Source organism: Papaver somniferum, chromosome 11 (genome assembly GCF_003573695.1).
Source record: "Papaver somniferum cultivar HN1 chromosome 11, ASM357369v1, whole genome shotgun sequence".
Lineage (NCBI taxonomy): Eukaryota > Viridiplantae > Streptophyta > Magnoliopsida > Ranunculales > Papaveraceae > Papaver > Papaver somniferum.
Window position 1 is genome coordinate 70249043 of NC_039368.1, and position 25472 is coordinate 70274514.

At 39.7% G+C, this 25472-nt stretch overlaps 1 protein-coding gene and 1 pseudogene across 1 annotated transcript; one reads left to right on the forward strand and one right to left on the reverse strand.

Moving 5' to 3' along the window:
• Nucleotides 1–2907: 2907 nt before the first annotated feature.
• LOC113321386 (kinesin-like protein KIN-5D) lies at nucleotides 2908–9736 on the forward strand. Its single transcript, XM_026569294.1, has 23 exons — nucleotides 2908–3112; nucleotides 3291–3487; nucleotides 3611–3740; nucleotides 3834–3992; nucleotides 4395–4871; nucleotides 5045–5142; nucleotides 5245–5401; nucleotides 5516–5585; nucleotides 5748–5824; nucleotides 5905–5958; nucleotides 6101–6181; nucleotides 6284–6395; nucleotides 6671–6757; nucleotides 6843–7018; nucleotides 7117–7278; nucleotides 7398–7505; nucleotides 7602–7760; nucleotides 7843–7926; nucleotides 8151–8356; nucleotides 8470–8571; nucleotides 8672–8781; nucleotides 8871–9022; nucleotides 9157–9736. Exons 2-23 carry the CDS (start codon nucleotides 3324–3326, stop codon nucleotides 9385–9387), a joined length of 3156 nt encoding a protein of 1051 aa, XP_026425079.1. The 5' UTR covers nucleotides 2908–3112; nucleotides 3291–3323; the 3' UTR covers nucleotides 9388–9736.
• Nucleotides 9737–12554: 2818 nt separating this feature from the next.
• On the reverse strand, nucleotides 12555–16320 carry LOC113322569 (annotated as a pseudogene).
• Between the last annotated feature and the right edge of the window lie 9152 nt (nucleotides 16321–25472).

Genomic DNA, 25472 nt, shown 5'->3' on the forward strand with positions numbered 1-25472 from the left:
ATGATGATTATCAAACTTGATTTCTGCATCTGAAATTTACTTCCGACGAAGAAAATATTTATCTCTGTAATTCTAAATATTGTTGATAGTGGAGATAAATATGGTTGTGGTGGTTGCGGTGGTGTGTCAAAAGATGGTGGTGCTGGTAGTAGAGATGGGGATGGCGATGGTGGTGGAAAGGTGACGGTAATGGCAGGAGGGGTGGTGGTGATGGTAAAGAAAGAAGAAGTGTAAATTTATCGTTTCCTTTCAGATCTAAAATATAAAAGTGAACATTAAAGTCTCAAAAGGGTATTAAAGGAAAGCATAATTAATTAAATTCCCTTATTTTTAGATTAGGATATTAATATAGTAGAGAAGGATATTTGTGAAGGCCCATCAGAAAGAGGGACAATAATTTAAATTCCACTTGGGTTATTTGGAAGGAGAGATGTGAAAATGTCTTCCAAAACAAAACTCTCAATCATGTCTCTACAGTTACTAGAATTCAATTTCATTTGCAGAATTTCTTTTATGCGGCTAACAATACCTTGTCTGTTCAGCCTCAGATTAACTCTGAAGTTATCCATACGACATATATTACAAAGGTTTATATTGATACTTCATTTGATTACTTGACTAGCACTGCTGGCACTGGTATGGTGTTGTTTTCTTGTGCAGGAAGCTGTGATGGAGTTAAAGGATCATATGCAGATGGAGTGATAGATCCAGAGGCTCCAAAATGCATGGCGATTTTGGAAGCTCTGAGTTGGATTAACACACTTCAAATCAATGAAGTTCATATAATTGCAGACGCTGAAATTGTGGTGCAGTCGCTTGTTACTAATAGAGTCCAGGTCAGATGGGAGAACAATCACCTCATCAATAGAATAAAAACTCTTATTTCTTCATTTCAAGTTTGTAAAATCTCTCATGCTAAGAGAGATTTAAATAATTTTGCAGACAATGTTGCAAAAAAGGTCAGAAGTAACAAACTCTTATTAGAAGAGTATGGAAATTATTCTTTGTGGTTTAATTCTTTGCTACTCAGGCTTGCAGTGCCTAGAACTGTTTAATTAATAAATTCCTTTGTTATCAAAAAAAAAAAATAGAAAAAGAAATTACATAGCACCGCTAAAAATCTAGTAAGTTTTAATCCTATGTCTATCATTAATTCTGATATATACGTAGATCCAAATCAATTTGCTGATGATTCTGTACGATGTTAGGTTCAAAGTCTTTGTTATTCAAACTTGATTATGTGTTAGAAACATTTCTATCTTAAAATCTTTAGCCTCCAACCAACGTCATTTGTCTAGTATCTCCATTGAATTCATCTGATAATTAACTTGTCCAAAATTCAACCGTAGTTCAATGTTTGGCGACGCATTTGCAGTGTAAATACATTTCTTATGTTCCTCTGATATGAGATAGACCCCAGTTCTTAAAAACGAACGGAAAAAAACATTACACAATTTATAAAGGGGATGCCAGTCCTACTAAGGACTGATACCATTTCATACATGACAAAAAATATTAAACGATCCTAACCGTTGGATTGATGAGATGGTATGAGCCCTTAGAGCGTCCACAGTGGTGCGAGTATAACTAAAGACCAAAGAAAAAAAGATCAAATTTGGGTTTAGTCCGTCCTGTGGCGTAGCGGGTGACGAGTAAATTTGGTCGCGCATTGATATAAAGTCCGCTTCATCGTCCAGCGTAGATAAAGATTACGCCTGGCATGGGGCATTGATAAAGATAACGCCTGATATGGGGCGTTGATAAAGATAACGCCTGGTATGGGGCGTGAACTATAGCAACGCCTGGTGTGTGGGACGGAGATTATACGTTCGCCCGGATTCAAAAAAAAAAAAAAAGGGGCGTTGATAAAGACAACGCCCCAAGCAAAGTTTTCAAAACTAGTTACTGGTGGGATCATGACTATATCAACGCCCCAAGAGAGGCGTTAACTTTATGTACGCCTGGGTGTCCGGCGTTAGCTTTACGTACGTCCCATCCAGGCGGACATTATACCAACGCCCTGCATCAGGCGTTAACTTTACGAACGCGCGGCTACATGCGGACATTATACCAACGCCCGTCGGGTAGGCGGACATTATATAAACACCCGACTATATTTGGGTTTGGTCTTGATCGCTGACCAAATTTGGTATGAGTTTTACTCTTTGATCAAATTTTGATCGATGGTCCGTCCCACTACACCAACCCACTCGACACCAAATTTGGATTTAGTCGTCCACTGCAGTTGCTCTTAGTAGGACGGGTATCCCCATATAATTTCCAGAAGAGTAGAACAGACTCGAATCAATCAAATTTCCTGAAGAGTGAAAGACAAAAGGCAGATGGAAAAAGAAAGGAACAAAAGACGGTCTAACAACGTGGTTGCCGTCTTCCCCCTACAAATATAAAGACTAGACTAGACTAAAGAAATTTTAAATACGTGGACGGGTTTTCTGTATATAAAAATTCCTTCGAACTAGGAAGTGGTTTTGAAGATTTTAAAATAAAAAATGATCAAGTGACCCAAGAAAATATACCGTGTGAGAGGGTGGTGGTACCCACACCTGCCCCACATCTCCTCCAAATGCTAAACACGCTTATCTGTGACCGTTCATTCCTCTCGCTGTACATTCCACGATTGCTTACTTCGGTACGTCTATCATTATTACTCTTTTAAAATTCAAAACTTCGGAGTTTTTTTTTTCTTATTCGTTGAAATTTAAATTAAAGGTATGAAAAATTGCTACTGAGGAATTTGTTGGTATCGGACTAACGGTCAGAAAGAAGAAAAAAAAAAAGAAAAAAAAATAGAAACCGGAAACTTAACGCCGTTAGTTACTTAGTCGTTTAATTCTTAACTTTTCATTAACGGTATAATTAGTTTGGCTCCACCTCCTCTCTTTCTCTCTCTCTATCCCGTGTCTTGCTACTCCATTTTATAGTACAAGACGAGAATCATACTTCAGTTTCTCTCTTTTAAAACTCTTCTCTCTGTCTAAAATTCTTTGAATCATTTCTTTCTTCTGCAATTCATTTATTCCACAAAATTTGTAAAAAAGTTTTGGAATTTTCGTCTACATTTCCAAGTTGTTGAATCGGCCGGCATTTGGCAGTAAGTTTGTTTGTAATGACTTAAGTTGTTGTTTAAGATTATTAGGTCATTGATCCGTTATTCGATCGAATCGTTCTCTCATCTTGATGGATCTTATTAAAGTTTGATTACTATTTTTATTTTTTTTGTTAAGACTGGTTTGGTACTAACGGTGGACTGTATTGGTTGAATTTTGCAGACGTTTTTAGAGATCTGTGAAACAAATTTATAGATGGATCCACAAACGCAGCTGAGGAGATTAGTATCTTTATCGCCTTCACAAACACCTCGTTCAACTGATAAGGCGACAAGAGATCTGCGGTCAGGAGACGGAAATTCTAGTCATAAACACGATAAAGATAAAGGAGTTAATGTTCAGGTTCTACTTCGATGCAGGTAAAACAAGAAGAAAACTAGTATCAAATTATAGATTGATTTTATTTTATTTTTTATGTACAAGTTTGTTCATTGCTTTTGGAGGTTTTAATTTGAATGTTGGTGGTGTTTTGTGTTTTACAGGCCTTTAAGTGATGATGAAATGAGGGTTAATACACCTGTAGTGATTTCCTGTAATGAGAATAGAAGAGAAGTGAATGCAGTTCAGAATATAGCAAACAAACAAATTGACAGGACATTTGCATTTGATAAGGTGTGAGATTCTGAGACTTATTATTTGACTTATCTTCAGAATCATACTTGTGTTGTGGAGGATTACGGCTAATAAGACTCATGTCATGTGTAGGTCTTTGGTCCAACATCCCAACAACAAGACTTGTATGAGCAAGCTGTTTCTCCTATTGTGAATGAAGTCCTAGAAGGCTATAACTGCACAATTTTTGCCTATGGTCAAACAGGGACTGGGAAAACGTACACTATGGAAGGGGGAGGGAAGAAAGCCAAGGTACTCTCGTTGTTCTTATGTATGGTTTTGATTATATAGATGATTATATAGAAACTTAAGTACATTTGTGGACTTACAGGCTATAGCGGTTTTCTTATAATTTTTTTTTTTTTTTAAATTTATAGAATGGGGAATTTCCAAGTGATGCTGGTGTCATACCTAGATCTGTTAGGGAAATTTAAGTATGATTTTGATTATATAGAAACTTAAGTACATTTGATTGACTTACAGGCTATAACGGTTTTCTTATAATTTTTTTTTTTTTTTTTTTAAATTTATAGAATGGGAATTTCCAAGTGATGCTGGTGTCATACCTAGATCTGTTAGAAACTTAAGTACATTTGATTGACTTACAGGCTATAGCGGTTTCTTATAATTTTTTTTTTTTTTTTAAATTTATAGAATGGGGAATTTCCAAGTGATGCTGGTGTCATACCTAGATCTGTTAGGGAAATTTTCGATATACTTGAAGCCCAGAATGCTGAGTACAGCATGAAAGTAACATTCCTGGAGTTGTACAATGAAGAGATAAGTGATCTTTTGGCTCCAGAAGAAATATCAAGATTTGTTGATGACAAGTCGAAAAAGCCAATCGCCCTCATGGAAGATGGGAAAGGGGGTGTTTTTGTAAGAGGTCTGGAAGAAGAGATAGTGACTACTGCAAGTGAAATATATAAAGTATTGGAAAAAGGGTCTGCGAAGAGGAAAACTGCAGAAACTCTTCTTAACAAGCAAAGTAGTCGTTCTCACTCTATATTTTCAATCACCATTCACATAAAGGAGTGCACGCCTGAAGGAGAAGAGCTAATCAAATGTGGAAAGCTTAACCTTGTTGATCTTGCTGGGTCTGAGAACATTTCACGTTCTGGTGCGAGAGAGGTACCGATTATTACTTATGCCCATTCATTCGATATTACGACTTGTTAAACATGTCTAGTACTTAGTTATGAGACATATTCATTATTTGTTATATCTTACTGAAACTTCAAATTACTCGGGGCTCCTACAGATGCTGTTGTTTTTAGACTTTACATGGGCATCTTTGTTTGCAGGGTAGAGCAAGAGAAGCTGGAGAGATTAATAAAAGCTTGCTTACACTAGGCAGAGTCATTAATGCGCTTGTTGAGCACTCCGGACATGTTCCGTACAGGTATCTCTAATTTCAGCTCAAGTGTTCTATTGCTACTTTTGAAACATTAATGTGAATAATGGACTAGGTAAGTAACCTCTTAAGAGCATTGGTTGACATCAGGGACAGCAAGTTGACAAGATTACTGCGGGATTCCTTGGGAGGGAAAACCAAGACATGCATAATTGCCACTGTATCACCCTCCATCCACTGTTTGGAAGAGACTCTCAGTACCCTAGATTATGCACACCGCGCTAAAAATATCAAGAACAAGCCTGAGGTCAGTGATTTGATTTATAGTTGATGGTCCATCTTTAAATTATAACTTCTTGATCTCCAAGTTTCCTTCATACGTCAAACCTTGACTGTTCCAATCTCTCCAAACTATTTCCAGGTGAATCAGAAGATGATGAAATCTGCAGTAATCAAGGATTTGTACTCCGAGATTGACCGCCTTAAGCAAGGTTATTAAGCTCTTCTTGCTTGATGTTTGATCATAGTTAAATTTAATTGTTTCCCTTTGAAGAATAATAATAACATTAAATGATATATGTTGATTGCCAAATGCCGTATCTTTATGGAAATAAATTTCTAGCTTCCAATATGCACTATCTTTCTATCTTCAGAGGTTTATGCTGCAAGAGAGAAGAATGGTATCTATATCCCTCGGGATCGATATCTTCAAGAAGAAGCTGAGAAAAAGGTATTACTGTTAGGTATATCATGAATTTGTATATTTTGTTCAAGGTCTTTAGAAAGTTAATCATTTTAACTACTCTCCAGGCCATGGCTGAGAAAATAGAGCGCATGGAACTTAATTCGGAATTCAAGGACAAGGTACCGCTACAGTTGTCAGTAATTGAAACAGGATGTAATATGTTCTAACATAATGCAAGAACATATAACATCCTTAAGTAGAGTTTAACTACCAGTAATTGATGTGGAGTTTTCTCACCAATTATTGATACGTTCTGAACAGCAATTGGAAGGGCTCCAGGACCTTCATAATGCTCAGTTATTGTTGACAGCAGAGTTGAGTGAAAAACTCGAAAAAACTCAGGTAATTTGCTTTTGGAGCGGTTATGCTCGAACTTTTTTGTTCTTTGCTTCTTCTCTGCAGTGCAAAAACTTATTATATTTTTTTGTTACTTTTTGCTCGCAGAAAAAACTCGAAAATACTGAACATGCACTTTTCGATCTAGAAGAGAGATATAGACAAGCAAATGCAACCATCAAAGAAAAAGAATTTTTGATCTCTAATCTCCTTCGAGCAGGTGAGCGCGAAGCTATCTAATTTCTTCCGTTACCTTATTCATGCATATGAGCAGCGGAGATTCCTATTTCTTCTGTACCCAAGAAAACTTCGGTGTTGGATACTTAATCTGGATTTCCTCTTCATAAGTTCATATCCCCCACCCCTCAACCTCTGTTTTGTGCATGCATGATGTCCTTTTGCCTAGTAGTCTCAGTACCCTTGGTTTATGCTTACTATTACATTCTTGCTTTTCTTGCTCTCTCTCCTTATTGACATCCTTTGTCGTTTTTGCAGAAAAAGCCCTTGTTGAAAGGGCATTTGAGCTTCGATCAGAACTAGAGAATGCAGCATCAGATGTGTCAGGATTGTTCGCCAAAATTGGTTTGTACCCATGTTTTCTTATATAATGAATACTGGAATAGTAGCATATACCTTACCTTTTACTTTTCCATGTGGTGTTTTGTAGAGCGCAAAGATAAAATAGAAGATGGAAACAGAAATATTGTCCAGAAATTCCAATCTCAATTGACTCAGCAACTTGAGGTCTTGCACAAGACAGTGTCAGCTTCTGTGGTGCAGCAGGAACAACAACTTAAAGAAATGGAGGAAGATATGCATTCTTTTGTTTCCACAAAGGCAGATGTATGACATATTTAATAATGGGTGAATGTACCTAGAATCTTGAATTCTTGATTGAAAATAGAGCTGAACTTACTGTTTTTCATTTATCTCTGTTATAGGCTACTGAAGAACTTCGAGGACGGGTTGGAAAGCTACAAACCATGTATAATTCAGGAATTAAAACTCTAGATGATCTAGCAGGGGAACTTGATGGAAATTCTAGTTCAACTTTTGCGAACATGAATTTAGAGGTTTCTAAACACTCATCTGCCCTTGAGGATGTAAGTTCATCTACTCTTGAGCTTGGTGAAACCTAAAATAGATGAGACATACACATCAGTTTTCTCTCAGCATCCTTATCAATTATATCTGTGCTGATCACTATTTTACTGGGGGTCAGCTTTTGAAGGGCGTGGCTAAAGAGGCTGACGTTCTACTTACGAAACTTCAAAGTAGCCTCTCCAATCAAGGGGATAAGCTGACATCGTATGCACAGCAACAGCGTGAGGTCAGTAAATGATATGTCTTGTCTCATTAACTGCATCTCTGAGCTACTGACAGTAACTTTCAGTTTCTTAATCTAAACCCCATGACTTGCGTATAGGGATACTCCAGAGCAGTGGAAACCACTCGGTCTATTTCCAGAATTACAGTAAACTTCTTCCAGACATTAGACGTACATGCTTCAAAATTGTCTCAGATAGTGGAAGAATCACAAACTGCCAATGACCAGAAATTGTGCGACCTTGAACAGAAATACGAGGTGCAACTTCTTCCATTTGATTTATTTCTTTGGTAAAATAACTTCCCTTTTGGATAGTTTTGAATTTTTAGATGCTATGTAGGAGTGCGCGGCTAATGAAGAAAAACAACTTTTAGCGAAAGTAGCAGAGCTACTAGCAAGTTCAAGTGCAAGGAAGAAAAAGCTGGTATGTGTCCAACACAGGAAACTTCTACAATTTGTTGTTTAGTATTTTTTTTAAGACCTAGACTAGTAATAACACCGATCAACTAAGTCTGCTGGCCGCCTTAGCTTGTTCCTGCTTTATGTTGGGCACCTGCAAGAGTTATCCAGAATATGGCTTTCTCATCATAATTAAGTTCCATGCCAAGTGATTGTGAAAGCTAACTCTTCAGCTACTGCTTTTATCAGGTTCAGACAGCAGTTGCCGGTCTTCGAGAGAGTGCATTGTGCAGAACTGATGAATTACGTCAAGAAGTGTCAACAATGCAAGATTTCACTGGGTCTGTTAAAGGAGAGTGGACAACTTACATGGAAAAAACGGAAACTAATTATTGCGAGGATACTGCTGCAGTTGACAGTGGAAAGAATGATTTGGACGAAGTTCTTAAGCAGTGGTAAGAACTACTATATAACGAGACGCCACCAAAATAAACTTCTCTTATATTCTTGGTGGGGTTAATTCTTTATAACGAGGCATAAATGGATTAATTCTTTATGACAATTGCAGTATGACCAAGGCAAAAATGGGTGCACAACAATGGAAAGATGCACAAGAGTCCCTCATTAGTGTGGAGAAAGCCAATGCTGCATCTGTAGATTCAATTGTTCGGTAAGTTACGTATTGTATAGCTTATAGTGCAATATAAGTTTAATTATGAGGTAAAAGACCTACACGAGTACTAAATATCAATATTATTCTTCTCTGGTAGGAGCGGAATGGAAGCCAACCAGATTCTTCGTGGTCGACTATCTGCTGCTGCCTCATCTTCTCTTGAAGATGTAGATATTGCAAACAAGAGTCTCCTTTCATCTATTGACCGTAAGTTCCTTGAGCGGGAAGTTCATTTTTTCATCACCAAGCTATACTTTTAATAAGACTTTTGCAGATTAAAATAAGGGCTTTTGCAGATTCATTAAAACTTGATCATGAGGCACGTGGGAACATCAGTTCTATGGTTGATCCTTGTTGTGAGGATATGAGGGAACTGAAGAGTGGTCACTACCACAAGATTGTTGAGATCACAGACAATGCAGGAAACTGTCTTGAGAAGGAGTACACGGTATGAGTTGTACTTTATGTTTGTGATCGTTTTCTTTAATTAATTTGTCTGAAAGAATCCATTTCCAACTTGATAAAACTAATCCACTTTTCTCAACTTTATAAAACTAACCCATTTTCAACTTACTTTTTCAGGTGGATGAGCCATCTTGTTCAACCCCAAGAAAGAGATCGTACAATCTACCAAGCATGTCATCCATCGAAGAACTCAGAACTCCGGCATTTGAGGAGTTGTTGAAGCCATTTTGGGAAGCAAAGTCAGGCAAGCATGCAAATGGGGGGGATGTAAAGCATTTATCAGGGCCATACGAGATCAGCGCTCAGTCGTTGAGAGACTCTAGACTTCCTCTCACTGCTATTAATTAAAGTGAATAAAGCGAAAAACAGAAGAGAGATGAGATTCCCGGGAAAATAGAAGTAAAAAATAGGGCTTGTACAGATAAATAGCTCGTATGATGTACTCTCTCGTCCACGTATCTTGTTAAGTTTAGAAAGAAGTTGGAGGGTGAAGTACATATCTTTGATATTTGCTACGAACATATAGCTTTATTCTTTCGGCTGCGTAGGAGTTTCAATTTATTTGAAATCCAATGCTTTCTATTGAGTGGATTATGTAGATCTACGTATAGGGATTTTTGAGTGTGATTTTGCATTTTTTTCTTTCTTGAAAGTTACTTATATTGAAAAGCAAAGAGTTACATGGGATTTTCCAAAATGTTGGTTTCCTCGTCAAACTGATTTGAGATATTTGTGTCTACCAACATAATGTTAACCCCATTGTTAACCCCATTTTGTAATCTAGAACTAGTAACTGGATTAGAAAAACATACATCCGATGATAAAGCAGAATTTAAAAAGTGTGGCATCAACAACCATTGTTGTTTATGAATTCCTTGTTTACGCGCTTTTTTGGCCAAAATGTTTGCCACTTCATAGCCTTTCCTGTTCTTAAACATAAACCCCAAAAAATTACCACAAGTCTTTAGAATCTGCACCGTTTCAGAGACTATGGCTTGGTTTCTCCAAAAAATGTTGCTCTGCTTGTCATGAACATAAAAGATTAGCCGCTGGTAATCACCTTCCACCCAGAAGTTCTTTAAGTCCATTATTTTTGCCCAGTTTGTTGTTTCCAGCATGCTCAGAGTCTCTGCTTCTTCTGCTGTGGATGCCCTGAAAATTCCAGCTGTAGCTTGGATTGCACCACCTGTATCACAACGCAGAATTATACCATATCCAGCAGGAGTAGAAGAAACAATCCAAGAAGCATCGAAATTTATTTTGAGTTGGTTTACTTGGGGTTTTGACCATCTACTAGCATTTATGTCACAATGTCTATGTAAAACATAAAGGGAAGTAACTCCCTGTTTTGATTGTCTCAGAGGAGACCAAAAAGCCAAATGCCGCTGAACAACAAGAGACAGTTGAATGCTTGTAGTTGATTTGGATTCAAAGATTCTCAGACATCTTTCCTTCCAAATCAACCAACATTTAGTAGCCATGATTTCTATCTCAGAGTTATTATATATACCTGCTATCCAGTTAGAATACATTTGAGCAAAAGAATAATCTAAGTTACTTTTATGTTATACCCACAACAGGAGGCAGTAAGGCCACAGATTTAGCATAAGGACAATCAAAAAACAAGTGCTTTAAAGATTCACAATCATGCTCACAAAATATGCAAGTCGTATCTATATCATCCATATGTTCACTCAGTTTTTTCCTAACAAGGCATTATGGATACACTTCCATAAGAAGATTTTAATTCTTTGCGATACATTCAAATTCCAAAAGGATTTCCAGAAAGCAATTATATCGGTATTAATGGAATCAAATGAAGGATTTTTCAGTTTTTTGTACATAAATTTAACTGTAAAGTTTCCGTCGTTAGTAAGCAGCCAACGTAATATATCTTGTTTCAGAGTACCATTCAGATTTGTGAAAATTCTAATTCCTAGAATCATATCAACAATTTCCGAAGCAAAGCTACTTTTAACTTTCGATACATTCCATTTTTTGGTATTTGAGTCTAACAACTCAGATACAAGTGTTAAGAGATTTTGTTTAGAACCACAGTAAGACATTAGGTTTTGTTCCATACCTGGTATCCATTTATCAGTCCAAATGTTGATAGACCTACCGCCGCCTACCTCCCAACAATTGAATTTGTGGATTAGAGATACCCCTGCATAATGCATCCCCATATCCACGAAGCATTGTAATATTTTTTGGCATGGAAAATAGTTGAGTTTTTAAAGTATTTGTTCTTTAGAACAGAGCCTAAAAGGGTGTTCTGTTGAGTTGCAATTCTCCAAGCAAGTTTAGCAATCATTGCCTTATTCATTTTATTTGCTTCATTATAGCCTAGACCACCTACTTCAACTGATTTACACATAAAGCCCCAACTGTTGGGAAAGTAACTCTTAGAGTTTTTTTGTTTACCCCACCAAAAGTCCCTTTGGACTGCATCTATTTTATCAGTAATTTTCATTGGCAAAGAAAAACACCCCATTTGGTATATGAGAAGGCTAGATAAAGCAGATTTAATTAGGACTTTTTTACTTGCTTGAACTAAAGTTGTGCCATTCCAACTTTGAGCTCTGTTTTCTGAATTAGTGACTATCTTATTAAAAGTCTTGATTTTTGATCTAACAATAAATAAAGGAGCTCCTAAATAAAAGAGTCAGTAATGCTAATTTTCTTAATCTTCATAAGTCTAATGACTCTAATCATAATTCTTTGAAATTTAGAATGAATTCTTTTGCTAAAGAAAATGCCCGGCTTAGAAAAATTTATGAGCTGACCAGATGCATTACTAAATTGGTTAATGATATTTAAAAGATTTTTACAATTAACTAGACTCGCTTTAGAGAACAACAGACAATCGTCTGCAAAAAGAAGATGGGAGATTGGGATACTATGCCTAGATATTTTTATGCCACTTATATGTTTGGTTTTTTCTTTTGCTGAAAGGAGCCTAGAGAAAACATCCATACAGATTAGGAAGAGGTAAGGGAATAGTGGATCTCCTTGCCTTAACCCTCTTGTAGGAGTGGAAAAATTACCTGGTGTGCCATTTAGAAGCACTGCAATTGATGCAGTAGACACACATTGATGGATTAAACTACACCACTCCTTACTGAAACCAAAAGCAGAAAGGGTTTGGAGTAAAAAGTTCCAATTGACCCTGTCAATGGCTTGGACATGTCCATCATAATTCCTAGACCTCCATTTTTAGTTTTCATTTTCTTAATTGAGTGAACCACTTCATGAACCACCATTTTCTTAATTGAGTGTGATTTTGTATTAAAAGGCGCAAGACATTATTTTGAGTCATTGCTGATGCAAGAAATGATTCATGTTTTTCACATTGTCATCAAATTTTAGTTGCTGTTGTGCTGGAAGTTGTGTTTGATATGTTGAACAGAACACCGACTAATATGAGTGTAAGATGGTCAAGGTTTCATGGGGTTGAACAGAACACCGATATGAGGTTCTTACATAGTTCAGTTAAAACTGAAAGCAACAAGTCCTTGAGAAGATGGCAAATTTACTAACAAGAAAAGATGAAAATGATCACCAAACCTTAATTTTTACCAGGAATATCCAAAATTCAATATAATGTATTGAAGCGAAGTTCAATAATATACAGGTCAAAGAGCTAAGATAAACCTAGAGTCTGAAACAAAAAGACACTAATTTATGGGAGAAGTTGGTGGATGACCTCTACTGAAACTTGCAGTTCTTTTTTAAAGACCAGCCAGGCCTGCTATCTGACATACTCCTGCGCCAATGAGCCTACAAGTGGTTCACTATATTCCACCCAATTCGACATAGACCCATCACATAAAACCTCATCTCCTTGATTTGGTGTTCCTTCCCTTGCCTCTGAAAGGAGTTTTCTTGGTTTCTTACAAGTCTTTGTAGACGAGGTACCGTCATCCACGAATTCTTCTTCATCTCGATCTTTGTGTAAATAAACCCACAACTTTTTATCACTACGATACCGAACACAAGGATCGAGTTCGTAGTGCAGACGCCACTAGTAACTTGATTTAGTTCAAAATCAGAAACATGTTCCACAATATACTGTGAATCTCTAATTAAAGCACAAACATCTGCCCTGGTGCCAATACCACTAGGCAATCTAGAAGCTGCATCTCTCACAACACGGAGGACTGTAAAACATGGTGGCCGATCAGATTTAAGCATAAAATGTTCCCGAACTTTTGATGTCATTTTACCACCGAACCTACTCATAGGAGCAACTGCAGATTTAGTACCATCGGCGGCTGTGTATAAAAAGGCTCTGTAGGGCACAAAATACCTAACATATTCCTCCTTACGGAAATGCGCCTTCGCTTCTTCAGAACTTGGGCTAATGGTGATAACATTCCTAACAGCTCCTAGGTTCTTAAACCTCTCCTTCTCGTCTGCATTGGGTTTCATATACATCAAAGGTGGTGGTGGAAGGCTTCCTATTTTCTGAAGGGCCTCTTGCTCTTTTTTCAGCCAATCAGCAAAGGAATCGACTAATTTCACAAGCATCTTGTGTGGAAGACCCCAAGCCATAGACGACGTCTCCTCTAAAACAATGTTAGGATCCGACCGCCTGGGACCAATCCACGACCAAACTTTCTTGGTGTTTTCAAATGACACCAGCGTCTTCCAAGCTTCCGCTCCTAATGGTGCTGTTCTAGATAAAAATATTTTCAGCACTCCCCTTACTAAATCTTGAAGTGGTTCTTGTGTTTCAAGAATACAAGGGTCTCCAGGGTTAACTCTCACACGATTGATGATTTCTTGAGCAGTGAGAAAAGGCAATCTTTTACCAGGTTGTGTAGGAGTAAATGCATCCACGTTCTCATAGCTCTTCTCCATATGTCTGCCAATCTCTGAGAAATCTTCTTCTAGTGGAGTAAGCATTGCCACACGGACAGCAGAAAGTAGATGTATAACTGAGAATGAGAAATCAGTGTGAATTGTGGGTGTTACCAAAGTGTAAGACTTCATTGGTGATGTTTCTAGCTCAGCGTCGACCCTTTCACTCTCTACAACAAATGGTTCAGATGTCCCTGATTGGATCAAAGAATCAAAATCAACCTTCACTCTCCTTTCACCCTGTTTCATATTCTTTGTCAAAGAGTTGCACCCAAACAAAGGCATCTTTGGCATTTCATGATCTTTCTTCCCAAATCTATCAACCACCAAATGATCATCTGCTAAATTAGGTGTTACATGCAACTCATTTTCTCCATCGCTATAATTGTGCATGGTATTAGACTGAAGGACATAATGGTCACCATCAAATCTTCCTTTCGGTTTTCTCTTTGCTGGAGGCTGCCACTTTTGACCGTAGTCAAGCAGCATATGGCCATTCTCTACCATATTGTTAGGAATGCTATCCGAGTAACAAGAATCCCTCTTCTTACCCTTGTGCTTTCCAACTTTCAGAATTTTAGATGGATGCTTAGTCTCGTTAAAATTCCGCTTTTTGTACAAGTTAGCCTCCATATGTGCTGGCATTGACTTCACCATAGCAGAATGGCAACCTGCGAATGCATCACACGTATAACTTGAGGTCCTTATCGAATTATCAATATCCTCCTCTATACCATCCTGATCCGACGACTCTGATTCTGTTTCGGAACTATCAGTGAGCGTAACCATGCCTCTCCGTTTTTGCATGTAATCTCCTCCTTTATTAACGAATCCCCTTTTGATCTTCTTTTGTGACGTACTGTCCCTAAAATAGGAAGAAACAAACCTGTCATTCCCTTGAGGAAAATAACTGCTGAATGGCTTAACTTTTGAACTGTGACCAGCATTGTTTATACCACCACTTTGGAACTCCTGCCCCATCTTCCATTTCTTGTTTCCGATACCCCAGCCATCACCTTTTCTCGGCTGATTCATGGTGGAGTCGAAGTCTTGACTTCCTCTCAAGTAGTCCACTCCGTATCCACTGAAAACTAGCTGATGAGATCTATTTTTTGCACTCCTAATACGATCTTCAACTGGAGGCAGATGAGAGAATCGGATAATAGTGGCCTTTTTGTCATGATCTTGGGATGACCGGCTCCTAGCAACAGAATGTAAATGTAAACCATATTCTTTCACTAGAGGGACCTTGGATCCAGTATATTTTAAGATCCCTTTCCCACAATTTTTCCTATACAAAGCAGGATTACCCATCTTTGACCCACAACTTTTCATGCTATTGGTCCACAAGTCATCATCAACTTCATCTCTCTGTAAAGAATCACTCTCCGACCCTGAATGTTCCATACTTTCAAACATCGAACTCCTTCGAGGGTTAGTCGAATTCAGTACACGAAACCTCTCATCAACGCCACACCCATTGTAGTTCTTCTTCCATGCATCCTTGGCGTGCGTAAGCCTAGACACCATAGAGTTCTGATAATTCTTAAGTGTGTGGTAATGTTTGTTTTTCATCAAGAGATTCAAATTCTGGTTATAAAGTGCAACACTCGGTTCACATAACCCTCCCTTCAACATATTGAAAAACTTCATCAAAGGGCTTCCAAAATTGAAATCGTTACCATTAAACAGCTCCTCCATAATACAAGTAAACGCGTCCTGGTCTAAAGCAGGAAGGTATTCAGCAAGACCAAAACGCTCCTCCTCAGTTAAACAATTGTTCCATGTATCAAGCGAAAGAATTTGAGTTAAATCTTCAAGCTCATATAACTCAATAGGAATACTACAACATTGGTTCCCTACTTGACATAATTCTTCCCCAATTTCACCCGATTCTGACAAATTAATATCATCATCTGAACCCAAACCAGAGTCAGTGTTATCCTCCTCATATTCTTGAGACATTAAATCCTCATTACATAAATTACTCCCTCCTTTGAGATTCTCCATTGAAAATCACTGATATCTAATCAAACAGTAAAGTATAAAAGTAACGGCACCAATTTTCGTTAAAACCCTAGAACAGAGTTTCTGAAAAAAATCGACTTTTAAAAATATAAAACTTAAAGTTCGATTGAAACAGAACAGAATAGAGAAATTAAGAACAGTGAAAGAACTACCTTTAATTTTCTTATATGAAGGAGGTAGAATTACTGTCACCAGTGCCAGCTTAAAATTTTGTTTGCATCAATTGGAACCCAAGCATAGATATTCATAGAGAGAGTTTGCACCAATTGGAACCCTAGCATAGATATTTATAGAGAGATTAAATTTGGAAAGAAGAAGGTGAAGGGGACTTGGGGAAATATTCGTCATGAGAATAGCGAAGAAAAGGAAGAGGAAGGTGGATAACAAAAAGACGAGGAAAAGGACAGTAATAATAATAATAATAAGAAGAAGAACGAAGAAGAAGAAGATGAGCAATACCGTTGTGGGGCAAGTACACCGTGTCATTGTGGGGGTAGATTCCGGAAAGTCTTTCCGAGTTTTTGGCGGTAAAACTCTCTAGCTTCTCGCAGATCCCGTAAAGGCAGTTAGTTTTTTTGTTTTTTAAGAGCAAGGATTCTGTGAGAATGAGTGTGTGTGAAACACACGTATGAGTAAAGACTCAGGTGTTAATCACCTTTTCTATTTTCTATTATTACAACTGTATTACCTGTAACTGTACTGTCTGTTGACACATAGCTTTCCCTTTTCTCTTTACTCTTAGACCAGGTCTTATGGAGATGCCTAACCTCTTTTCAAATGCTTTTACACCTCATCCTGGGAAGGGCCTAGCTCTTGTGATTTTTTTCCAGAGAAATCCAGGGACGGCTAATGGTTAGCCGTTTTCATCATAAAAACCGGATAACCATCAACCATTTTCGAAAAAGATTAATCATTGTTCGTTTATTTATCTTGACCGGTCAACAAACAAGACCCGGTAGATTAAATTCGGAGATTGAACTCAGCCATGGAAATCGCAGCATCAGCTGTGGTTCTTTCTCTTGGTGTTATGATCCTTTTCTCAGGCATCATCGTAAATATCATTCAGGTCCTATTCTCATAGATTAATTCTCTCCCTTATCTCCCTCAATAGTTTCACTATTATTCTGTTATTGCAACTTATGTTCGTTTATTTCTAGGGATTTAATAGATTAAAAGTTCACCTCCTGATTTTTAATTTTCGTTAGGAATTCTGGGTTTTACCATTATCCACAAAGCGATGAAACATGGGTTGGGTAATTTACCAAATGGGTTGAGAATTGTGATAAAACATTTAGGGAAAACCCTATTGTTGACGGTGGTTTTTAGTTCAGGGCTAAATTTGTAAAACCCTGCATTCAGTGTGCCGTCACTTTGCAAAGAAACGGAGCCATGCAAAAGTGACGAGTGTTCGACCTCTTCACTGGCGCATTTATTGAGCAACTCAATATATTCACATGAAATTTATCCAGAATGGTGCATATAGCAACAATCCCAGATATTCTGTAAATTTCGACACCCTGCCTATATTATTCAATTAATATAAGTTTCTTTGAATGCTTTCTGTGCTATGTTCCCCGGCTAAACCCTTAATATTGATATGGCATGACAATTTGTGTTCACTCGCAACAAAGTAGCACGAATTTCCAAGTATCAAGGTTAAGGTCCTTGCATAAAAATTAAATCTGAAAGCATACTGCTCTCTGGCAATAAACTTAAAGAACTCTGTGTCAACACACAAAATTCAATCAATTTTGTGATAATTCACAAGATTCAAATATTAAACTGATTTGTAAAATTAGGGTTTCGCGCCTACGCAGTATATTAGACCCCGTTGGTCGAAACTATGCTTAGCCAAACTAGGCAATTAAGTCCGCCACAACGCATTGGAAGTGTGGCCACGCCATAGATTGCCGGCCCTCTTTCCATCGACCATTCAGGTCGCTCCAAATGCGCTACACGCATTTAGAATGAGGTCGGCCCCATGTTGCTTGTCGGCCCCCTTTCCATCGACCAATCAGGTCGTTTTAAATCCGCCACAGCGCACTGGAAGTGTGGCCACACCCTAGCTTTCCGGCCCTCTTTCCATCGACCAATCAGGTCGCTCCAATGCGCCATACGTATTTAGAATGAGGCCGGCCCCATGTTGCCTGCCGACCCCCCTTTCCATCAACCAATCAGGTCGCTTTAAATCCTCAACAGCGCACTGGAAGTGTGTCCATGCCCTAGCTTGCCAGCCCCCTTTTCATTGACCAATCAGGTCGCTTTAAATTCGCCAGAGCGCACTGGAAGTGTGGCCACGCCCTAGCTTGACGGCCCTCTTTCCATCGACCATTCAGGTCGCTCTAAATGCGCTACACACATTTAGAATGAGGTCGGACCCATGTTGCTTGTGGTCCCCCTTTCCATCGACCAATTAGGTTGCTTTAAATCCTCCATAGCGCACTGGAAGTGTGGCCACACCCTAGATTTCCGGCACTCTTTCCATCGACCATTCAGGTCGCTCCAAATTCCCTACACGCATTTAGAATGAGGTCGTCCCATGTTGCTTGCCGGACTCCTTTCCATCGACCAATCAGGTTGCTTTAAATCCGTCATAGCGCACTGGAAGTGTGGCCACGCCCTAGCTTGTCGGCCCCCTTTCCATTGACCAATAAGGTCGCTTTAAATCCGCCACAACGCACTGGAAGTGTGGCCACGCCCTAGATTGCCGGACCTCTTTCCATCGACCAATCAGGTCGCTCCAAATGCGCCACACGTATTTAGAATGAGGCCGACCCCATGTTACCTGCCAACCCCCCTTTCCATCGACCAATCAGGTCGCTTTAAATCCTCCACAGTGCACCGGAAGTGTGGCCACGCCCTACCTTGACGACCCCCTTTTCATTGACCAATCAGGTTGCTTTAAATTCTCCACAGCGCACTGAAAGTGTGGCCACGCCCTAGCTTGTCGGCCCTCTTTCCATCGACCAATAAGGTCGCTCAAAATGCGCCACACGCATTTAGAATGAGGCCGACCCCATGTTGCCTGCCGACCCCCTTTTTCAATCGACCAATCAGGTTGCTCTAAACCTGCCACAACTTTAAAAGAGGTGGAAAATGTGTCAAGAGGTCGCCATACCATGTTGGCTTCCCAAAACCGCGCCAACAAACTAACAACATGCCAAACATGCCAAAACAAGAACGTCAGGTGCACATGCCAAACGACACACCAAACATGCCACCCGTGGCAATTCCTAACTTTGGCCACGATGCCAAATCCTAGCCTTGGCCACGCCGCCAAGCCCTAACTTTGTCCACATCGCCAAATCCTATCCTTGGCCACGCCGCCAAGCCCTAACTTTGGCCACGGCGCCAAATCCTAGCTTTGGCCACGCCGCCAAGCCCTAACTTTGGCCACGACGCCAAATCCTAGCTTTGGTCGGGCCGCCAAGCCCTAACTTTGGCCACGCTGCCAAATCCTAGCCTTGGACACGCCGCCAAGCCCTAACTTTGGCCATGTCGCCAAATCCTAGCCTTGGCCACGCCGCCAAGCCCTAACTTTGGCCACGATGCCAAATCCTAGCCTTGGCCACGCCGCGAAGCCCTAACTTTGGCCACGCCGCCAAATCCTAGCCTTGGCCACGGCTCCAAGCCCTAACTTTGGCCACGCCGCCAAATCCTAGCCTTGGCCACGCCGCCAAGCCCCAACTTCGGCCACAACGCCAAATCCTAGCCTTGGCCACGCCGCCAAGCCCTAACTTTGTCCACGGAGCCAAATCCTAGCTTTGGCCATGTTACAACGCCACAGGCCTGGCCATGCCATTATGCCATTAACAGGTGCCAACAGAATGTGGCCATAATCAGCGGCCACCCTCTCTCCTGAATTACAATCTCAGCCATTCAAGTGCGCCACCGAGATAACAGACTTGTGGCAAGTTTTAGGCGACCAACCGCCTAAATCTAGTAGTCATGGGTACGCCAGGCGCCACTTGCACCACCGTGCCACTGGCATGCACGAGCTATGCCAGCCGTGCCACATTGCCACTGGCGTGCACCAATACGCCATTGCGCCATTATCAGGCGCCAACACAAGGTATCCATAATCAACGGCTACCCTCCTTCATGAGATGCGATCTCAGCCGTCGAAGTTCACCACCAAACTGAAAAACCTGTGGCAAGTTTTAGGCGACCAGCCAAAATGAGCCTAATAGTATTACATGTTATTTTCCTGCGGTAAGTCCCTTGACTTTGACTTTCCATACGTAGAAAAGTGCTACATGTTGTCCACGAAAACACTCGAGACATAAAACATGTCACAAACTGGGGGATGCTCATCAGGGTATTGGTCTAGAGGTTTACATCGTGCAGCGTGCAATGCGCCCGTTATAAGAAAGTGTCATGAAGTGGGACAATTAGTGGTGGTGAAAAGTAACGGTGTAAACGAATTCACTTCCTTCATCATGGAAGCATAATGTCTGACGGTTACATAAATTCACTTTCTTCATCATGGAGGCATATTGTCTGACGGTTACACATTACTCTATTTTTCCACCACTCAATCGTTTCCACTTCCTACTAGACCAGGGTACGTTTCAATATGACTTGTATAAATAGGCTTCACCTATTTCCACCAAACAACAAGTTTTTGTCGGCAACAACACAATATCTAGAAATCACCTGGTAGCTTTCCATTCTGATAGCCAGTTCTACTTTCAGATACAAGTCATAAACAACTACATCTTCAGAATCAACAATTCTGGTCTCAACACTCTCTTCGCTTCCCTACCTAAGACCAACCCTTCTCCTTCACTTTGTGACCGAAGCAATCCTGGAACGACAATCTCTTGGTTTAGGCCAGGATTGTACAGATTGATCTCTCGAATCAAAAGTACTACCGTGCAGTAGATTGTTTAGGGTCTAGACTCGTTTCTCATTCACACACACGAATTTACCAAAACCGGCAGAAGCAGTTTTCACCTACAAACAATTGGCGACCGCAGTGGGAGATTAATCTCTCGGTTGCAATATCAATTTCCAATTTCATTTTTTAATCCCGATCTCAAGATGGTAGAACTCAGGTTCGGATCAGCAACAAACCCTGAAAACACTAGCGCCGAAATCATCCTCGGTATTAACGTTCCTTCTAGTGGCATTAGTACGTCACCTGTCAACACTAGCAGTGCGGAAAATGTTCTTTCAGGCGTTACACCTCCGATCACCAGAACCGGAGACGTTGCCGCCACCCCCAACATTTCTTCAAGTGTGACACCTCCAACCGTCACCAGAGCCTCCGCTACTCCACCATCAGGACGAGAGACTGGAGGAACCAGAGGAAGCCGGTCTCCTCTTACCACTGTTGATTTGATGGAAATACAAAAGGTTCTCGTAAGGCTCAGACATACATGGCTACAACTCAGAAAGAGATACCTATTTTCCTCAAGACACTAACGGAGCGGCCGCCACAAGAGTCACGTCAAACCCAGATGGAGCTGACAAGGAATACTTTTAACATCCAGCACAGGCACTTCAGCATGACGCGCCTTTATATATGAAGATGCTCGCGTTGCTCCTAAACGCCCAGTAGAAAGGAATCAACAATCCAATTTCATCACACGTGAAGATCAGGAAAGACTTCTCCAAAATTGAGGCAAAGAAAATCAGCAACCCTCCTGCATAATTTCTGGGGACTCCGTCCACAAAATCGTGCAGTCTATGATGAAACATTTATGTGAGATTCTGTATTTCTCCAAGGTGCAGCGTCAAGACATCTGCAGCCCTCAACCGCACTGTATCAGAAAAGCAGTTGTTTCCAGCCAGTGAAGCCGTTCCCAAACCCCAACCTCTCTTGGAAAGCACGATTAATAGATGGAACTGGGGAATCCTAGCCACTGTTCACTTAAAGGATGTCGAGTTTGACAGCACCACGGCCTCTGACTTCAACATTGTAACCGTCAAGACTCTGAGAGTTGCAAGGGAAAATCAAACAGAAGAAGCGTATTCTTTTTCATGAGGAGAAAAGCACGACTTTCCGACCAATACTATTTGTGTGCCGTCTTCCCATACGACATATAGTATCAACTCGTTTTTCGAAGTCAAGGGTTAATGGCGCCTTCACTGGAGTTCTCTCCAGCAGACGCTTCGACGTTTCTCTCCAGGAACCGCCTCAACATTCTCTGGAGATGTCTCTCCGCATCCAGAGCCAGAAGTCGCTCCGCTTCAACGTTTCGCTCCAGAAGCCGCTTCAACATTCTCTCGAGAAGCCGCTCCGCTTCCAGATCCAGAAGCCGCTCCGCTTCAACGTTCGCTCCAGAAGCCGCTTCAACATTCTCTCGAGAAGCCGCTACGCTTTTAGATCCAGAAGCCGCTACGCTTCAACGTTTCACTCCAGAAGCCGCTTCAACATTCTCTCGAGAAGCCGATCCGTTTCAATGTTTCGCTCTAGCAGCCGCTTCAACATTCTCTCGAGAAGCCGCTCCGCTTCAATGTTTCGCTCCAGAAACCACTTCAACATTCTCTCCAGAAGTCGCCACTCCTCCCTGCCAGGGATCGTGATCACAACCAGCCAAGGTTCGTAGTTGTGGCCACTTTTTGATCCATTTCTCCAAAGCTTGTGGTCGTGGACAGTTTACTCGTTTACACATCCAGCCAATCCCTTTGCTTCCATGGACGCCCATGTAATTCCTTCCAATATATTTTGTTTCCACGACAATATAGTCTCTTCTGGTTACATCTGCTGCCAAGAACTGTTGCTGCTCTTTTATTGATACCAGTCAGAGCTTTACCGTAGCAACAATCACTACAAAGAAACATGTAAATCATACTTGGGGACTGAGGCTCTACACAGAATCCCTTCACTGTCAAATCTCGGAAGACACGGTCAACCAAAGAATCATATCCACAACAAGGTCATCTACTCTTCGAGGGTGTAGTGTAAGAATATCATCACCTCTCTGTCTAGAAGGCGCCTGCAACACTTTACGAGGCCCACGACGGATCCCAAGCCTACTCATAGGAAACGAGACGATTTAGCCTCTACCAACTCGATTAATTAAATGTGAACAATAATTAATAAAAATAATATAATAATAATTTGGAAATAAAATTAGTATCATTAGATAGATATCGAAAAGTTATGCAAAATGGACTACCATAACGGGCAAATCAGATACCGGACGAAGAAGATACGAAGCTCGAAAGTTGGAGTAGAAATTAGTCAACCTTCCGTTGACCGTTGCTGTTGACCGATAACATTGACCTGACTTTGGACATTGAATTACATGGACCGGACTTATGTTTTTGGTTGAACCTTTCATTAGTAAAATAGTTAGCCCTTAGTAATGAGGTCAAGGTGGTAATACTAACGGTGTAAATATGGTGTAAAGAATAATTATGAAACTTAAAACTAATTAATTTGATTTCTTATCATCTTCACGTGAATGAAGGTGGAGGTGGAGAGTTGAAGAGAAAACAGGGAAATAGAAGGAGAGGAAGGCAGAGAGCTAGTTAATAAGTGTGAGGTGTTTTGTTTGAGAGAAAAATATATATATAAGATAAATAAAGGTGATGGCAGTTTTAAGAGAGAAATAGAGTTCTTATGAGAAACCAAATAGGATATATAGGTTGGTAATTGATGATTGAAAGATTGACATTGAAATTGAGATAGTGTATATATCAGTAGAGGGAAGTAAAAATGATTAGTAGTTGTTTTTGAATGAAAGGGGAGTCTAACTTGGATAGAGAGAGAAGAAGAAGAAGTAACGTTGTTTAATTAAGATGATTGATGATAAACCATGATGATGATGAAAACTTGTAAACTAATCACGGTAATGTTTCTAGATGATCCTAGTATGTTTACATCAATTGGGTAGTGTTTTGATGTTGATAATAACCAAAATTAATCATGTTCTTAATATTTGAAAATCTATGATTTCATGTAGTGGTATTTTTTTCGTTGGACATAAAATATAAACTTTTCTAGGTAACTTAGAGACATAATTAGACTTATCCTATAAATGATAATTGTAGTCCGTCGGGTGGTCTTTATGTTGATATACGGTTTGTCTCGTTTGGTTGAGTATCGAGTGAGATACCAGTGAGAGAAAAGTAGTCGACGCAGCCAATACCATGTAGAAACAGTCGCGATGATCAATATGTATGGGATCATTTAGATAGGTTAGAATAGGATATAGAAAATATTCAGTACGCATAAATTGTATAGGATGAACTCGTAATTCTAATGAGTTATAACTTGATTAATTTGGAGTTATATATCGTAATCTAGAGGCCTTAGAAGATGACCTCTCGTGTTGAGTTTTAAGTGAATACTTAGAATATTTTCAGAGAACTGTTGAAGAAGATGGCCGAGTCAGACCAAGTCAGTCGTGTCGGGTCGTGGGTTAGAGAAACGGGTTAATGGATCAGGTATGGGTTGACCCGATGGATCAGTAAATGGGTAGTGGGCTGGTTAGTGATCCGTGCCGGATTAGGCCCATGGGCTTGGGTTTAGGGACATATTAGTATTTTGATGTTTTGGACCCTTTATAGTCCGAATTAGCTTTACGTTCCTTCTGTAAAGTTGTAGGGTTTTTCGAAGCCTTTCTGATGACACCCAATCTGACCCCATTTGGATAAGTAGATATTAATTTATGCCTAAAACACTTAATACCATGTTATAGAACCATTATTAAAACTAGAACCATTAGTCATTCCACTTAGCCTATGACTAGAGACTTGTATGAGATTATGATATGAGCCTTGTATGAGCCTTTTGGATAATCTCTTAGAGTGCTTGTGTGATTAACAATTACTCTTAATTAACAACTATCGATTCAAAGGATGAACCAGTGGAATGAGGATCTCAAGGTATGTGAGGCTTGTCATCAAAAAAGGTGGGAATACTTTTAACTCTTTTGAAACCATTTTTGTTTTTTTACAAAAGTTTATGTTTTACAAACTCATGCTTTGTCTATTCGTGCATTTCATACATTGTTTAGTTTGTATTATGATTTGTTCTGTTGATTCTTTGAATCTTTCCATGAATTGGAAAGGACTTATAATGTTTTTCATTATGAATTGTTTTTGGAAATAAGCATTTCCACGTTTGGTATATAGGATACGCTCCTTCATTTATATCTACATGAATTCAGCTTTTATGCTTATTAGGTGTGGAACCGGCATCAATATAGCTATGTAGGTGTGGAAAAACCCGGCATCACTAATATATATTGTTTGAAGAATGAGTTTGTCCATATAGATGTTTTGTTTATTTCAACCGGATTGGTCACTTGTTGATGTTTAGGAAAACATGAATTGTTTTACAAATCTTGTTCATGATTTCTTTAAAGTTAAATGTTATTCATGTCGGGCACCCCTTCTAGGGATGATGTGCTCACCCTTTCCCACTTTCAGTTTCAGAGACAGATCAGAGTTGCGTTGCGAAAGCTTCGAGGAGTTGACTCCGTTAATTAGTTAACTTCTTCTATGTTTATTATGTTGTTTATTCTATTTGCAAATAAAATGACTATTGTATATATATCATTTGAGAGAAGTCCATGTATATATAT

Coding starts and splice junctions, on each gene's coding strand:
- LOC113321386 (XM_026569294.1), top strand. CDS start 3,324: ATGGATCCACAAACGCAGCTGAGGAGATTAGTATCTTTATCGCCTTCA. Junction 3,488..3,610: donor CAGGTTCTACTTCGATGCAG/GTAAAACAAGAA, acceptor TGTGTTTTACAG/GCCTTTAAGTGATGATGAAA. Junction 5,143..5,244: donor TCCGGACATGTTCCGTACAG/GTATCTCTAATT, acceptor GGTTGACATCAG/GGACAGCAAGTTGACAAGAT.